This window comes from Ricinus communis, chromosome 7 (assembly GCF_019578655.1).
Source record: "Ricinus communis isolate WT05 ecotype wild-type chromosome 7, ASM1957865v1, whole genome shotgun sequence".
Taxonomy (NCBI): Eukaryota; Viridiplantae; Streptophyta; class Magnoliopsida; order Malpighiales; family Euphorbiaceae; genus Ricinus; species Ricinus communis.
This window is the reverse complement of record NC_063262.1, coordinates 8410920-8429785: the sequence shown is the minus strand read 5'-3', so window position 1 is coordinate 8429785 and position 18866 is coordinate 8410920. Positions and strand designations below refer to the sequence as shown.

At 30.4% G+C, this 18866-nt stretch overlaps 1 protein-coding gene and 1 non-coding gene across 2 annotated transcripts; one reads left to right on the top strand and one right to left on the bottom strand.

The window, feature by feature from the left end:
- Positions 1-574: 574 nt before the first annotated feature.
- On the bottom strand, positions 575-3113 carry LOC8285125 (S-adenosyl-L-methionine:benzoic acid/salicylic acid carboxyl methyltransferase 3). The gene is made up of 4 exons (XM_002529185.3): positions 2984-3113; positions 2396-2791; positions 1994-2248; positions 575-1252 (listed from the first exon to the last, which is right to left on the bottom strand). Exons 1-4 carry the CDS (start codon positions 3056-3058, stop codon positions 887-889), a joined length of 1092 nt encoding a protein of 363 aa, XP_002529231.2. The 5' UTR covers positions 3059-3113; the 3' UTR covers positions 575-886.
- Positions 3114-15881: 12768 nt separating this feature from the next.
- LOC112536405 lies at positions 15882-15988 on the top strand. Its single transcript, XR_003080434.2, has one exon. It is a non-coding gene; the product is annotated as a small nucleolar RNA R71 (small nucleolar RNA).
- The last annotated feature ends 2878 nt before the right edge of the window (positions 15989-18866 follow it).

Here is an 18866-nt window from a genome sequence, read left to right as displayed (position 1 = left end):
ATATATATAGAATCAATAAAAATAAAAAAATTAGATGTGATAAACATAAAAAAAATACTAATGAATATTCAACAAAATATTAATAATGAACAAGTAAAAATAAACATGCAAGACATGAATATTTTAAAATTACGTTAATCAAGACGATAACGCTGTTCCATTTAATAAAAATGTACTGCACGCACTATGAATATCAGTCCATAATATTACATGGATTGGGATCTACCATATAACTATTATTGTCTTATTAGTTAAATCTTTATCCTTATAAATTATTAATATTTTTTATTTTTAGTGACGTGGAATCTCTAACAATTATTGATGAATAATTGTAAGGTGATCATGGTCATATTTTATTAGTTATGGACAACATCAGATTGATAAATTATTGAGTGCCTTTTCCTTTGCCATGCCATATCATTAAGGATTGCCCTACCTATCGAAAAACATAAACACTGACCAGTATAATATTACATGTCTTATGAAAAAATTAATAATTGACCCATTAAGCATACAGCTAGTTAAATTAATTCCAATCCAAACACACTTACAAACTAATTTAACTTAGCTCATATTTGTTTTTGATAAATTTAAGAATTTTATTAATCAAATAGGGGAAATGACATCTTAATAACCCATTTATCATGTAAAAGAAACCCAAAGAACACACATATGCAACTAAGCACAAAGGGACCAAAAACAAACAGACCAAATTCTCGCAGGAGCTCAAGGGATTAGAAACATCCCAATGAGACTTGAAATAAAATAAGAAGTTTCACACTATTGCAATGATAAGATGGTGTTCATCACTCTAGTCGACTTGAAATTGTCGCCATGATTTGAAATTTCAACAGGAGAGCAGCATTCAATTATAAGATGGTGTTCATCACTCTTTTTTAATCACAGACACCTTTAAATAAACATATTCAGCTTTCTCCTTTGTCATGTAATCGTTCAGGATTGCCTTGTACCTATCAAAAACCTCATCCATAATAGCTTTGTCAAAACCAAAGTGGCTAATAATAAGAGGCTCTATGACAGCTCTTGCATACTTTGCAACATTATATCCAGGATCTTTAAAAGCTTCAGAAATGTTAGGTTCACCATGATAAGGATTCCAATGTTGTTCAGAAATCTCTAACTCATCAATAAGGAAAGATCCATCCTTTTCAATTTCGGATATCACTTCAGACATGGATGGTGTAAAGAAAGGAACGTTGAAGGAGTCCAATTTTTCTTTATCTACCACTCCCTGCATCATAATCGTAATTCATTTTCACCATAAATAATTTTGGAATTAGCATCTTGGGAATAAGGTAGGTGTTATATGTCACAAAACCATATAAAAAGTGGAAAAATGAGACTATAAAGCAATTATTAATACTAAGAAAGATATGCAGATAAAAAATATGGGATTTTAATTATAACTATATTATATTAGGATAAATATAAAAAAAAAATACCATGTGATTTATTGGTATAAAAATATATATGAAAACATACCATGTGGTTTTATTATTTACATTTTTAGTATGTAATTTTTTCAAGACAAAGAAATATATGATTATAAATCGTGACAAAAAAAGTATCTCACTGTTAAAAAGTTTCGTTGGCAGAGATTCAATAATCTTCACCCTGCTCAGTCATCATTATCATGTTGTCTGTGTCTGATAATGTGAGTTTAGAACTTAATAACTCTTACCTTTGTTGTTTGATCATTTAATCACAGTTCAAAAAGTTATTGATTCGAAGAAATCAATTTGATTGTCAAACAATAAGCTTTAAATCTACGTTATCGAATACGGACAATATAATAATAATAGCTGATTGAGAGTGAAGATTGCCGAATCATTATATTTTAACGATGAAATAGTTTTCTTTGTCAGCATTTATAATCACATGTATCTCTTTATCTGAAAAAATATATACTAAAAATTGTTAGAAAATGAAATCACATTATACGTTTTTCTATTTATCCCTATTATATTTATACCTCTAAAACTAATTGACTAAGAGCCATTGCCAAAAGCTCCCATACATAACAACCATCCTTGCTAGATGGGTCTTTACTTTTTCTTCCCATAATTTTCCATACCATGCGCCCTTCTGACATCAATTCCTGAGAACGACACTTCAAAAATGTGGCAAAGTCTCTTTGAAATTGAGCATAATACGCTTTTAACACATTTGGTGGACTTGTGCTAGACATATAAATCTTTCCGTTGTTACTTTCCAAGTCTCCTGGAACCTAATAAGTGAAAATCAAAATATTATTCAATGCTTAATTTCTTAAAAGTAAATGTATATATTTTAATAGTTGAACTCTTAATATCCTGCATTACAAGTCATTCTAAATATAAAAACATGATTTAATACCGAGTTCAAGCAGTGCTACCTGAGAAAGCCAGTGGAGACTATTAAAAGAATAGGCGAATTGTACGCTGTTGTGAGGTAAGAGCCTACCATGGAAAGAACCAGGGACTCCATAAAAGAAACAAGGCCAAATGCTTTGTTCTTTCAACTTTTCTTGGAAACTTGGCAAAGACTTAAAGATAGTGTTGAAGTCATTGCTTGGGAGATCATTCAAGAACACATGATATTCTGGGGATTGATGACCCAGCTTTCTATAGTTCGTCTCTACTGCTTTGATGATTTCAGACACAGCAAATAGAGTGTTTGGCCCAGAAGAACAACCAAAATCTGCAATGGCTATACTCTCTGGGAAGCTGCTGCAACAGAGATTGGTCACGGCTTTCTCTATTATTGGCTTTGCCGTGAATATTACCTTTTGCTGAAAATTAATAAAACCTATCAAGTTTAAATTACTGATAACTTAAATAAATTATGTTCTCAATTTTCATGCAATAGATAATTAATTTATATTAGCTGTTCATGGAGCTAAAAGTATATTTTTTGTACATCAGTTTTCATGTTATTATTATTAATGTGCGTGCATGTGAAATAAAGAGAGGTTTATTGTTACCTGAAGCAAAGAGTTTTGAACATAGCTATTCTCTCCAGTTCCAGCATTCATGTGAAGCTCTCGAACTACTTCCATCTCTCTCTTTTCTGTGTTTGCCAGTTGCTGGGTTTGCTTCTATTTATAGACTTGCACTACGAATAATTCTTGTTTGAAGTGACACTTTTTTATAAAAAATAAATAAATTGAGTTTCTTCAACTTCATTTTTAGTACAATTTTGGTCTCCACACTTTTAATTTTATGAAAGCAACTTTCTATTGAATAATATTTTTAAGCCTCTCAAAATTAATTTTCTTTTTCTATTAAATCCTAAATGTTGTAATTTCATCTTTTTAGCCTATAATCCCTTAGATCAATTCTGTTTTATTTTTAATTTTCAAATAAAGTCTTAGTTTTTGTTTAAAAAAAATAATGCATTAATAATAGCTTTAAAAGAAGAAAAAAAAAAGAGTGACATTACTGAAGAACATTAGAAGTGCTGGATAAGCCTTTTGAAATTTCATAATTCTACCTGAGCTCAATTGTTGTGAAATTTTGCTCTCTATTTATCATCACAATTAGAAGGGACACGGCTGGTTAACCTAACTTTATATATATTTATTTTGTTTATTTGATCACTTTTAACATTTTAATTTTTAAAATAATCTAACAGACACAATAATTTAATGTTAATAATATTTAAATAATTTAACTTTTCACATATAGTTTCATTCAATATGTTCGTTCACATGTCTTGCTCATAAGTATTTAAATATTATCAAAAAATTAAGATTTATATATTTAAATACTTATATAATTATATAAAATTCTTGTAGATTTAAGGAAACTTTTTAAAAATATTTTTTAGCCTCCCACTTTTATATTGATACAGTGGATATCTTAAGTATATTTTCTTTAATTAGTGTATATAATTATCAACTTACTATATATTTTTATAATTTTTATAGTATTAAGATGTTTAATATATATTTAATATTATGTCTTGTATAAAATATATGACATGCATAACTAGTTACTGAAAATTATTTGGTAGTATCTGTTTTGTACTTTTAACATCCATTATACATATTTTGATATATATTTTATGTGATTAATATATCACATATGTTATTTGATTTGACGTGTGAGTGGATGTTGATATTACAAGATGAAAGAATACTGTTAAAGAAAGCAGAATGAAGAACATGGAAGGCATGGCCTCAGATACTGCACAAACTGGATTGCTTGTGCAGGCTTCTCATCACTGACCAAGTATGAAAGGGAGCAATTTTTCCTATACCTTTCCCCTCTTAGAAAGTAGCCGTTAGACATATGCAAGTATCAGTATAAATTTTTCAATTAGTTGTAAATAAACTTAGAATTGTAAAATACTCATCGCTGTTTTATCAATACAAGTATATACAAATTTCTTCAAATCAATACAAGTATATACAAATTTCTTCAAATACTATTAACATATGATAGAAAGAGAGATTCCTTTAAAAATAAGTTTCTCTCTTATTTTTAAAAGATTACGTATTGTTTTTATTAATGCTAAGTAATTATTAATTAATTAAGGAATGTTAATATGAAAGAGACATTTGCTTAGGAATTTAGTTAAACCTTCAAGACTTTGGTTTTGGTACAACTAATTCAGATGGCCTTACCAGCTAATTGTTATCTCATTGCTATTATTGTTTAGTACTGAGCAACCATTCATAATAAGAATTCCTATTGAAATTATAAAATAAAATAAAATAAAATAGCTGGATAATCATAAATGTCATCCTATTGTTTTTCTTGTGCGTAATATGGGGTTATATGTAATCAGTATGTATCAGAAATATAATTGGCAAAGATTTTTGGTCAGAGAAATTTAATTTATGTTATATATAAGGAATGTATGTTACATAATTATCATGTTAATTTAGTTAAATACAGATGGGTACAATCATAATCAAAGTTTTTGACAGGTCTTTCTTCTTGTTTCTTTTTCCATTTTCGGACGAATCAATTCAATTATTGTACTAAATATTTAAATAGTTTTCTTTACTTTGATTTAATGACCTGTTATCTATACTAAGCTTTATAATAATGATTTCAGTAGTTTATAGCTGAAGTTAAGATACCAAATATCTAAGGACTCAAAATGTAATATTTATTGATATGTCGACCACTCATTTTGTTAATGGTTTTCTATAGGATAATGTCGGCGAAGAAAAAGAACAAAAACTATCAATTATGCATGCATAAAAGAACCTGAGCAAAAGTCAGGTGGCCTGATTGGCACGTGCTATTAAAATCAATACCCTTAGTAGAAATCGGCATGAGAACGAGAAGGCCGACAACGATGATGCTGAATGGGAGTTTAAAGGAGAGCGGTCAAGAAAAAGAAAAAGAAAAAAAGAAATTAATGAGCTGAATAATTTATTGATTTTTCTTAATTTTGGAGAGTAAAGAGAATAAAGAGAGAAAGAATGTGAGGAAAGGGCAACTGAAATATAGAAATCCTTTTATTTCTTTTCAAAAAGTATAAATACTATTTTTAACATTTTACATTGAATTAACATTTTTTTTAATAATTATTTATTATCTAATTTTTAATCTTGAGTTAATTGAAACGTGCTTATAAACTTGTGGTTCATATTGAGGTGGTCCAAATCAACACAAATAAATAAAAGTAAATTTATACACTCTAAATTAATATTTTAAGAAAATATAATATTCATAATAAAGTAATCAAACAATAAATAGACATGCAACACAAATGTTTATGACTTAAGACTATATGATGAAAATAATATTTGGCCTAGCTAATTATTTAGTAATTTCCTTATTTTATATTAAGTCTAGATCTAATGAATGAGATAGCGATGTGCTTTTTTTTTTAGCTACTCAAACTAATGATGCAACTAAAGTTTCTTCTATCAACATAGATTGAAGCAAAGAAGATGTCTCTGATACATTTAACCTAAATATTTTTATAATAATTACTATTGTTAAATTAATATGATGGTTAACTAATAATAATAACTGAAATTAATAAAGATATGAAGGTAAAGAAATCACTCATTTAATAAATAATAATAAGATTCATACAAAAGTAAAAAGACTAAACTAAACACTTATGAAAACTAGCATAACATATTTAACTTAATAATCATGGTATTGATGACAAACTTAGTACTCGCAAACATACCAATCGAATTTTAGTATGGGCAAGTTCACTATGAGATTAATCTCATAAAAAAGTGTAAAGCATATATTATAAGACCAACTATCATACCAAAAATAATAAAAATAAATCAAAAAACTCTAAGCCAATACTTAGTAAATAGAGTAAATATGTAAATAGAGTGATTAATATAAACTATATGTTAAATAGTATTCAGTCTAGCCAATACTTAGTAATCCCCTTATTTTTCCTTAAGCCTAAATCTAATGAATGAGATGGTGATATGCCTTTTGCCTAAGTTACTCAAACTAATGATGTAACCTAAGTTCCTTTTACCAACATAGATTAAATTAAAGGTAATGTTTATAATACATTTAACCTAAAGATTTTCATAACAAATATTATTATTAAATTGATATGATGGTCAACTAACAATAATAGATGAAACTAACAGAGTTATGAAGGTAAAGAAATCATTCATTAAACTCATAAATAAATAAAGTTCATATATAAGTAAAAAGCTAAACTAAACACTTATAGAAATTAGCCTAACATATTTAATCCAATAGTCATTGTAATTAAATAGAAAGACATAAAAATAAAGGTGAAAATTAAAGCTCTCTTAAAATCTAGAATTTTTTCAAAGTGTGAAGATAATTGATCCTCACTTTCCACTCCTTAAAAAGCTTTTTAGATCTCCAAATACCCTCATATTTAAACCTTTTCTTGTCCTCAAATAAATAGCAACTTAAGAATTAACCTTTGAAAAATAATGAAGAACATTCATACTCAGCTTAAAAATATTACTCAAGAGAATCTCACTAATGCATAACTTAAGCCAACCCAGGAAAACTTGAATCATATAAATTTTCTTAAAGATGTAAACCAATTATAGTTAGTCAAAAGATTCAAGTATCTTTCGTCTACACATGTTTCACAACAAATAGCCTAACTCATTATGAATATAACCATAATGCACAATCAAAATTATAATAATCTTATTTTAAAAGGCAAACCTTCATTCATAACAAGAGATCAATAGGTATTTATATTTTTTACTTATTTTTAAGCTCTTATATTTTTCTTCTTTTCTTTACACCCATTGGACTTTTTTATCTTTATATTTGGGGGATCATTTTCTTTTTTGAGATGTCAAGTCTTTTTACGCAAATACAAACATAGATAATGAATGCACCTGGTCACTCAACAAAACAATATCAAGATGCTTTGCATACTCATAACTTGAATTGCCTTTTTACACGAAAATCGATATTGGTCATGAAAATTCTCGTTTATTAAGCAACCAAATTAAACGGAGGAAATTATAAAACTTAGAGCTTTAACTTGCCCATATCATATCTCACAACTTAAGCAAGCCAATATAAAAATAAACAAATAATAACCTAAATTATACACTTCTAATTATGCATATCTCAAATTTGCCAAACTACTTATCATGTCCATAAGCAAAAGATGAACACTTGAACATTTAAGTGTAAAAAACTCATAAGTTCATATTTATATAAGTTTAAAAATCAATTCAAGAACTCAAGGATCAACATAAAAGCATTCTTTCATTGATTTTTATATAGAATAATAACAAAAAGCTTAGTAGAAAATTTAAAATTTTGTAAAAATTAATTAAAAGTTACTAAATACATGACATATCTAAATAAAATAAAAGAATTATTCTAATTCTTCTCCCCACACTTGTTTTTGACATTGCCCTCAATGTCTTAAGCATATAGGAATAAATAAATAATGGAGAAAAAGATAGAATACTTTCTTGGTAAGTTGGAGTGTCACTTGATGCCATTGTACTCAAGTAATATCATTCCATATGCCCCTTAAATAATCTTAAAGAACCATCTTTGATAAGTAACACATTCGTTAAAATAAAATACTAAAATTAAAACATAACCATAAAGTTATGATTACAAAATAAATTCATAAAAGAAATCTTAATTAGCTAGAAAGCATAGAAATCCTAAGGTAGCTAAAAGCAAAAAAGAAATGTCCTAAGGTAGCTAGATAACTAAGTCCTAGAAACAGAAAAATAAAATTCCTAATACAAAAATTAAAATTAATGATGAGGTGGGGATGATGGTGGTGATGGAGCATCAAAGTTAACTAATTCAATATAGCAATGGAACTTGTATGCTTGTTGGTGTTGGCTCCTCTTTACATTAGCCGAGCGAGAGTCAAATGCGTTGAGCCTTTGGCTAAGGTTGGTGTTCATAAAGTGTAGTTGATTCAATACTTGGTGCCAACCTTGATTGCGCTATTCTTGCCCTCTTCATCCTTTATTATCTGATTCCTCCTCCCTCTCTTCTTTTTGTGGCGCGTCTCTAGCCACACTGCTACTACCTCCACTTGATTCGTGCTTAAAAATAATAGGACCACCACATCAATTAACTAAATTAGCTCTAATCAAAGTATTGATATCCAAATTTTTCATGAAGGGTAATTCCTCATATGGAGAGGACTCCGGATCAAAACTACAAAGATACATAACCGAACCCGTAGTAATAATGCCCTAATTCAATACAGTTCTTAGGTTTAGCCACTATTTTTTAGTAAACTTTGCATAATAAAGTATGCTAAAGAGATAGGTTTATGGGTGTCTAAACACCATAAAATATGCCTCTATAGTCACTTTATTTGTCTCTTTCCTATCAAATATGCTTCCACACATAAACTTTGAAGTAAACAAATAGCAATTATCATTAAAGACATTATTTGGCATGTTATTGACATCATGTTTGTCTTGACCCATGAGTTTCTTCCAAAATTTTTCAATATCGAACTTATGATGTTGCTCACAAATACCTACCTTCTTGAACCCAAAAGGTTGCACAATAGTATCACAAGTAATAGTATAATTATGCCCAAATAATCTCACTTTAATCTCCTTGTCATTGGAAGGATCGTATTATAGAGTTGTGAAAAACTCTAGGGTTAATTCACTATATGAGGGTAATGTTTTGAAAATAAAATTCTTCCATCCTAATCTATCCAACAGGATCATCATTCTCTCAAAATATTTAACTTAACTAGAGAAGGAGTATTCGAAAACTTACATGACATTTGCTCTCTTGAGGCAAGGCTAGGGAATCTATTACCCTCTTCATGGATATAGATGTCAAAAGGAGCTCCATAAGTTGCCATTAAACTTGGTTTTTCTTCATGAGAGCTTGAAACTATTTTCTTTCCTTTGTCTTTTATTGTTCTTGTTTTTAAGGCCATTTTTGACTTTTGGATAAGGTGTAGTAGAGATTTTGACGTAGAAGCTCTTAATAGTTGAAAGAAGAGTTGAGATTTATGTAGAGAGAAAAAGAATGAGGAGAGAAAAAATAGAAGGTGATGTTAATGGAGGAAGGTGATGTGAGAGAGAGAAAATGATATATTTATATGGGAGGGTTTAGGGTATGTTAGTAGTGTGTTGAATTGAAATAAATAACTTTTATCACTAATATAATTGATATTAATTTATCTTTTTATTTTTCTAAAAAATAAATTCAAAAATAAAAAAATTCCAATTTTAGGAAGTGGTAGCGCCTCCCTCACCTAGCGGCTCCTTCGCGAGCTTGCGGCATGTGTGATGGTGCAGCTGCTGTGCACCTCGCGGCCCCATCCGCATCTCACTGCTCCTTCTCCTGCTTGTGGTCTGTGACCACGTGGCTGACCCGCAACCTCACGGATGGCGTCATTCAAATCATTGGTTCCTTGCGTCTGCATTCCTTGCGGGACTTGTTGCGCCTCGCATTGCTTGCGTCGAGCAGCCCGCACCTCGTGGCTGCTCCATGACCTCACGGAGGAAGCTGTCCTCCCTTATCCACTGCATCTGCCATGCTTGCGGGGACTCCCAAGGCTCGCGTATGCTGCTGCTCCTGGCTGCTACTACAGGCCCGTGATTTTCCTGTCGTGCCTCTGCTACGGGCCCGTGCTATTCTTGCACTGCCGCAACGTGGCTCGTTCGAGAATCAAACTTTTTAAAGTATTTTTAATTGTTTTAAATTGATTTTTATATATCTTAGGGTTATTAATTAGTCAAAAATATGTTAATTAAGCATTTATTTATATTTTAATATTAAATATACTTAATTAATTTAAAAAATCAAGAACTTGGAGATTTTGAATTAAAGTTTTAAATTTTATTAATAACTAAAATAAAAATAAAATTTTAACTAAAAATTTAAAATCTAAAGCCTAACTAAGATAGCTTAATAAAATTAAAGCTAATTCCTAATTAAAGACAAAAAAACTAAGAGAAATTTATAATCCTAAACTAATTATATTTCCTTTGGCAGTCCTCTCCCTCTTTTTATTGTTGGTGGCGTGCCATCCTTTCTTGGACGTCCATGACCTCTTCTAGGCGTGATTGGCTCGAGCATGATGTACTCATACTTTTTTGGACGCTCCTGACCCCTTTTTGGGTAGATAATTATGTCATACTCACTCTCACTATTTTTCTTTGAATTTTCTCTTCCTAGAGAGATTTCATCAATTCGATATTTCTCTTGATACTTTCTTTCAGATTTTTTAATTTTTATTATTTTTTCAAGAGTGAGTGGCCTCTCCATTGATAGATAAGCTCTTCGGGTTTAAGGTTCTACTTCATTCTAAGACTGCTGCTTGGGCGCCAATTTTTTGGAAAATCCAGGTAGAGGGAATGGTGTAAGTGGGGCTCTTTGAGCTCTTTTCTCATGCCTTGAGGTTCTTCTTGAACTAGATGGAATAGATGATGAAGGAAATGGTGCATGTGCCCTCCTTCTAATTTTTTTTAGATTTTCTAGAGGCGAGCCTTGAGCTTAGTGGCTTGGATTTTAGTGTAGAATTATTTGGTGATGGTGAAGGTGGTGGAGAGTTTACCTCCTCCTTGACACTTCCTTGCCTAGAGTTCATGATATTAAGAGCTATGAGAAGAAAAGAAATTTTAAAGTAGCTCCTAATGAAAATGTGGGGGAGGGTCTATATATAGTATTTTCCTTAATCTTAGTTTGTTTAGGATTTTGGTTATTTCTAGTCTTTAGGAATTAAGATCCTTATTTCCTCCTTAATTATTTGTTCCTAATCCTACAAAAAAACATATATCCTAGTTCTAAATAATTCTATAAGTTTATATGCTATATAATTAAAAATTATGAAGCATATATTAAGAATAAATAATACTTAAACAATACATAAAATTTAATGAACATTTAAAGCACAATATTAACTAGTAAATTTAATGTTACCACATGAGGATCCTCTCTTTTGTACTTGATGATCCATTTAGGTGCTACGATTCTTGAATCTCTTATAAGTTCCTAAAAATAAAAATAAAAATATTATTAATTAAAATTTAAAATATAGAATAATAAAAACACTAAAGATGTAACATATAAGTGTATTGTCGAGTTGAGCTCAAATTGGTAGTTCATCAATGCACTTCACTTCATGTCCATAAGCCATTCCTTCATAATATGGCTTTAGACGATAGACCATTTTACTTTTGAATTATCTTGCGTCTTATTATTGTGTAATTCTATTGCACCATGGGGGAATACTGTTACTACTTCGAAAAAGTCATTCCATCTTGATCTAAACTTTCCTGGAAAAAAGTTTAAAACACGATTTAAATAATAGAACTTTCATTCCAAAGACAAAAGACTTACAAAGTAAATTCTTATTGTGTTGCCTCTTGGTCCTTTTTTGTATAGTTTGGCATTCTCATATGCCTCACTATGCATATCTTCCAGCTTATTTAAGTGCAATAAGCGCTCTTCTCATACCTTGGTTAAGTCCATATTCAGCTCTTTAATAGCTCAGTAGGCTTTATGTTCTAATTCGACTGGCAAATGGTAAGCGTTGCCATAAACTAATCTATAAGGACTCATTCCAATCAATGTCTTATAAGCCGAGCGATATGCCCAAAAGGCATTATTCAAGTGTACAATCCAATCTTTTCTAGATGAGCGTTCTGATTTCTCAAATACTAATTTAATTTACCTATTGCTTACTTCCACTTGTCCTGATGTTTTTGGGTGATAGGGAGTTGCAACTCTATGAGTTACTCTATATTTGTTAAGTAAAGCCCCAAATGCCTTGTTGCAAAAATGGGTTCTCCTATTATTAATGATTGTTCTGCATGTTCCAAACCTCCTAAAAATATTCTTCTTTATAAATTTGCATACAATATTAGCATCATTAGTTCAGGTAGTAATTGCTTCTACCCATTTAGACACATAATCAACAACAACAAGTATATATTCATAACCATAAGATGGTGGAAAAAGTCTCATAAAATCAATGACTCACACATCAAACAATTCAACCACAAAATTAAAAGTTTGAGGCATTTCATTCCTTTTACTAATATTTCCACTGCTTTGGCATCTATCACATTTACCACAAAATACATGAGCATCTGTAAATAATAAAGGCCAAAAGAAACCTGATTGAAGAATCTTGTAGGCCACTTTCTTACCACCAAAATGACCTCCAAAATGCATCTCATGGCAAAAAATAATAATGCTTTACTGCTCATCCTCAGGAACACATTGTCTAATCATTTGGTCCAAACAATGTTTAACAAAATAGGGGTCATCCCAATAATAATTCCTACAAATAGATAAAAATCTTTTCTTTTCTTGCCATGGTAAATCATGTCTTATGATACCACAAGCCAAATAATTGACAATGTCAGCATACTAAGGCTCATGATTCATAATAAATAATTGTTCATTGGGCAAGGTCTCATTAATTACTTTTTGAGAACCAAGATTATCAAAATTGGAAATCAATCTAGAAAGGTGATCAGCAACCATGTTTTCACTATCCTTTTTATCTTTTATTTCTATATCAAAATCTTGCAATAAGAGCACTCATCTAATAAGCCGTGGGTTAGCATTAGGCTTAGTTAAAAAATATCTCAAAGCTGCATGATTTGAATGCAAAATGACTTTAGATCCCACCAAGTAAGATATAAATTTGTCTAATAAAAACACAACAACTAGAAATTCTTTTTCAGTTGTTGAATAGTTCATTTTGGCATCATCAAGAGTTTTACTAGCATAGTATATGACATTTAAAGCTTTATTAACTCTTTGGCCTAAAACTGCTTCTATTTGGGCATAATTAGACGCATTATAGATAATTTCAAAGGGAAGAGACCAATCAGGTGCCATAATAACAGGTGCACTAGTTAACTTTTCCTTTAAAGTATTAAAAGCAGAAAAGCATGCATCATTAAAAATAAAGTTAACATCCTTAGTCAGCAATTCAATTAAAGGGTGAGCAATTTTAGAAAAGTCTTTAATAAAACACCTACAAAATCATGCATGACCGAGAAAACTTGTAATGCCCTTTACTGAAGTAGGCAGGGGCAACTTAGCAATTAAATTAATCTTTACCTTGTCAACTTCGATACATTTACTAGACACCACATGTCCTAACCATAAAATGGATCTTTTCCTAACTCAAAGTCAAATTACACTCAATACATCTTTCAAGTACACGAGTTAAATTACTTAGACATGCATCAAATGAGGAGCCAAAAACTAAAAAATTATCCATAAACACCTCGATGCAGTTATTTAACATATCAGAAAAAGTAAAAAGCATACATCTCAAATATTGTAGGTGTATTGCAAAGTCCAAATGGCATCCTTCTAAATGAAAAAGTTTCAAAATCACATGTGAAAGTCGTATTCTCTTGATCTTCAAGTGCAATGGGCACTTGATAATCGCCTGAAAGTCCATTAAGAAAATAATAATCCATATTCTGCTAAACGTTCTAAAATTTGATCAACAAAAGAAAGGGAAAAATGATCCTTCTTTGTTGTAGCATTTAGCTTCCTATAGTCAAAACACATTCTCCACCTTATAATCATTCTTTTGGAAACTAATTTTTTCTTTTCATTCTTAACGACTGTAACACTTGACTTTTTAAGCACTACATATATAGAGATTACCCAATTAGTATCAACTATTTGGTATATAATATTCTTATCCAATAGTTTTTGGACTTTCTTTTTCACCACCTCTTTTATGTTAGGATTAAGCCTTCTTTGGGTATTTCTAACAGATTTGGCATTGTCTTCTAAAATTATCTTATGCATTAGACATAGTTGGACTAATACCCTTAATGTTGCCTCTTCTTCCTATTGTGCACATCAATAACTATTTTAGTAGTTGCCACGAAAGGTCTACCAAGGAGTATTGTTTGCTCTTTATCCCTTGCTGGTGTATTTTCCATGTCAAGAACCATAAAGTCAGTAGGGATTATCAATTTACCTACCTGAATCAACAAATCCTCTACTATGCCTCTTGCATGCTTAATTGATCTATCAGCTAGTTGTAGAGACATGGTGGTTGGTTTCAATTCTCTCAAGCCAAGTTGTGCATATATTGAATATGGCAACAAATTGTTTGCTCCCAAATCCAATATGGCTTTAGCAACTTTCTTATCCCCCATTGTGATATCAATGATGAAGCTCCTAAGAACCTTCATCTTAGGGGGTAATTGTTGTTGAAGAACACTTGTTGTTTCAAAGACCATAACTTTCTCATTATTTACATATCTCCTTTTGTTAGAATTAAGCTCTTTCAAGAACTTGGCAAGCTGACATACTTCTAATAACATCCAACAACGACAAATTAATGTTAACTTTAGAAAGCATATCAAAGATTTTAGAGAATTGTTTATCATGTTTGCTTTCTTTCAATTTGTTAGAAAATGGAATAGGAAGCCTATAAGACTTAGCTGCCTTTTGGAACCCAGATCCTGAAAATATATTCTTTTCTTTCTTCTTTTGACCAAGATTGGGCTCTACTTTTCTTTCTTTTTGTACACCTCCTCGAGTTATTTCTACATCAATTAATCCATCTTCTTTTAATGTACCTGCATAAGAAGAATCTTTCTGAATTATGGTTTCAACATTATTATCAAATAACTTACCATCATTTAGAATAGTGATAGCTTTAGCTTGCTTAGGTTGACTTGGCAATTTTCCTTTCTTTTTTTCTTGTACAGCTTCAGTAATTTGCCCAATTTGAGTTTTCAATCGCTTCATTGAAACTTTAATGGAATCAGTTTTTTTTTTTATTCTTCTCCATTCCATCATGGGTAGTTGTCATAAAAAATTGAAGTGTTTCCTCTAAGCTTGGTTTTCTTTAAGGAGCTTGTCCTTGATTTTGGAATGGAGAATTTTGATTTCTTGAATTTTAAGGTTCTTAGTTTTGATGTTGGGGCTGATTTTGGTTCCTCAATAATTGTGGTGGATTTTGGTCATTATTTCTCTAGGAAAAATTTGGATGGTTCCTCCAACTTGGGTTGTAGGTGTTAGAATATGGGTTATTCCTAGATTGCCTAGGCTGATAAGATTCCATCAAGTTAACATGTTCATTATTATTTCTTGTATAATTCTCATAAGATTGGTAAATATTAGCACCATGACTATAAACACCACATATACCATAAACCTAATTGGTCGATATATTTTTAGTTGAGGCAAGTATTTTAACTTGTTTATTTAATTAAACTATTTGTATAGCCATCTCATTATTAGACACAACTTTATTTACTCCTACTCTTTTTGTCATCACACTCTTTTGTTGTGAATTGGCTTCTTACATCTCAAAGATATCATAAACCTCTTCAGTAGTTTTTTTCTAACATAGCACCTCCAGTTGCATTATCAACCATACATTGATATCATTAAGTTAAACCATCATAGGATGATTGGTTAGTTACATGAAGTAGGTATCCATGGTGTGGACATTATAATAAAAGTGACTTGAAGTGATCACATGCTTCATGAAAGGATTCAATATCATTTTGATAAAAGTTGAAAATTTCAGCCCTTAGTTATTTAGTTTTTTGATGTGAGTAAAATTTACTCATAAATTTTTGATATACTTTATCCTAAGTTCTCAAAAAATTAGGAGGCAATGTCATCAACCAAACCTTTGCTTTTTCTTTTAATGAGTAAGAAAAATATCTCATCCTTAATTGGTTCTTATTTAGTCCAGATAATGGAAATGTATAAACTATAGCATAGAATTCCCTAATAAATATCAATGCATCTTCACTGGGCATACCATATAATGAAGAAAGCATATTTAAATGAATGTGCTTAAGTTCATAATTTCTAGATGCATCATCTAGAACTATGCATGAAGTAGTGTTACCAATTATAGACCAAACATAATCTTTCATAGCCATTTGGCTTTCAGTTGCTATTTGTCTTTGTTCATTAGCCATTATTTCAACATCTTCTTCAAATTCTTCTTCTAGCTTCTCTTCAAGTTTTTCTTCTTCTCCTAGAGGTACAAACTCACTCTCTACTTCTTGATCTTCTTCTACCATTTTAATAGTTGATCTCAAGTTGTAGGAATTTTAAGTTGAAGAATCACCTAATCTTGTTTTTCTACCAAGCATTTAAAATCAAAAGAAAAATCTCAGATCTAAAAAAAAATTAAAAATAAAACAAAAGCACATAAACAAATAACATACAAAAATAAAATAATTTAAAATTAAATATACTTAAATAACCTCATATCTTCTTCTGCCGCTGATTCTGCTACAGGCCCGTGCGACTTTGCATTACCGCAACTTGGCTCGCACAATTTTTTTTTAAAATTTTATTTAAACATTTGTAATTAACTTTTATACACTCTAAAGACAAGTAATTAATGACAGACATAAATTTAAATAAAATAATTTAAAATTATATATACTTAAATAACTAAAAATATATGACAATTTAAACTAAAAATTGAGCAAAATAATTAAATTAAGAAAATCACTAAAATTAAAAATATAACTAATTCCTAACTAATGACAAACATAGTAAAAGAAAAATTAATTCCTAACCCTACAAGAAAATGAAACATGCCTAGAATTAAATAACTCTTAATTTAATATTTTTTAATAATCAACGAATATTCAACATATATTAAGCATACAACATCCATATAATAATATATGATCAATTAAATATGAAAGCATAATATTTAAAAAAAATTTATATGTTATCACATGGAGAAATATTACTCTTTGAGAATCATAGAAGGTAGGAATGCTCACTTCATAGGCTGACATAGTAAATATAAAACACTAAAAAAATAACTTAAATGCATAAAAATAAAATAAAATTGCTAAGTTTATTGGCTATAACTAGATATTCCTCATTATGCTCATGGTAAGTGTTGATCCATTCACTCCACCTTTTGGTCATAAGCCATTCCTTTCAAGTATGACTTTATATTTTTAATGCGAACATTTGAAATGTCACGAAAGCTTTTATCAATTAAGAATAAAATATTATTATACTTTATCATAAACAAGAGAATCTAAACAATTAACATATGAATACTCATCTATAGTAAATTTAGGAGATAAAGTTAGAAAATCAAACACTTTAAATTTAACAATTTCTTCTAAAACTGTCATGGTAAGTTTTTTATTATGCACATCAATCACAGTTCTAGTAGTTGCCATAAAAGGTCTACCAAGGAGTATAATTTACTCGTTATCCCTTACTGGTGTGTTTTCCATATCAAGCACTACAAAATCAACAGAAATTATTAACTTACCTACTTGAACTAGCAAGTCTTTCACTATACTCTAGGATATTTTATTGATCTATCTGCAAGTTGTAGAGACATGGTGGTGGTGGATTTCAACTCTCCCAAGCCAAATTGTTCATACATCATGTCACGACCCAATCTGTGGGCCCGTGACCGGCACTAGGGAATGGGTAATACTCATAACTTAATAAAATCTCATCTGATATTACTGATGCCACAACTTATCTTAACCGTTAAATTTTACATATTTAATTTGGTCTGCTAGAAGAATTAGGCGAGACCCAAAACTACATAAAAATACAACTGATAAGTCTATTATTTCTACTACGGAGAATCTAAAATTTTGCAAGTTAACATACAAACCAATTACATCACCCGATGATGAAGGATTCAGGTTGCTAGATAAGAGCCGCGGGAAGACTAACAATCACAGATATGAAAAACAGTAAAATTGAGACTGTCAGTCTCGAGAGTGAGTTAAAATCATATATCCAAGGAAAAACAGTTACAAACACTTCAATAATACATTTATTTAACTTAAAATAAATACTAAGTCATGCAAGAATAAACGTGTCATGTCATGCTTAAATGAAATAATTTTCACACACTATGGGACAGAGTACCCCAGCAGAACCTTAATCCCAACATTGAACATCTCGACTCTCTCTCATTCTAACAGAACTGACGCTTAGAGAGCAAGACTCGACCAGGATCCTTAAATCCAATTCAAACACTTAATTATCACTAACACTTTTAACCTTTCGGCTCTCTTACTCCAATAAGACTGGCGCCTAGAGAGTGAAGCTCGACCAGGGTCCTTAACTCTAGTCTAGTCACTTAGGTTTCTAAATAAGCCGGCGCCTAGAGAGTAATGCTCGACCAGGGACCTTTACTCCGACAAACACACTCTTCTAAGCCTAAAGAGCGATGCTCGACGAGGGCAAGTCCTAAATTTATCCCTTTTTAAATTTACCATTTTACCCATTTTTTATCACTCTCGAATTTATATCGGTGCACTCCTCAAAATAGTATATTCTACCGTTGTCCCATCCCGAGTTATCAGACAGTAATAAATTCAATGATAAGAATATGATATATATGAGTAGTAATCAAAGAGCATGATATATGAATAGTAATTAAATGAATAATTTAAACTT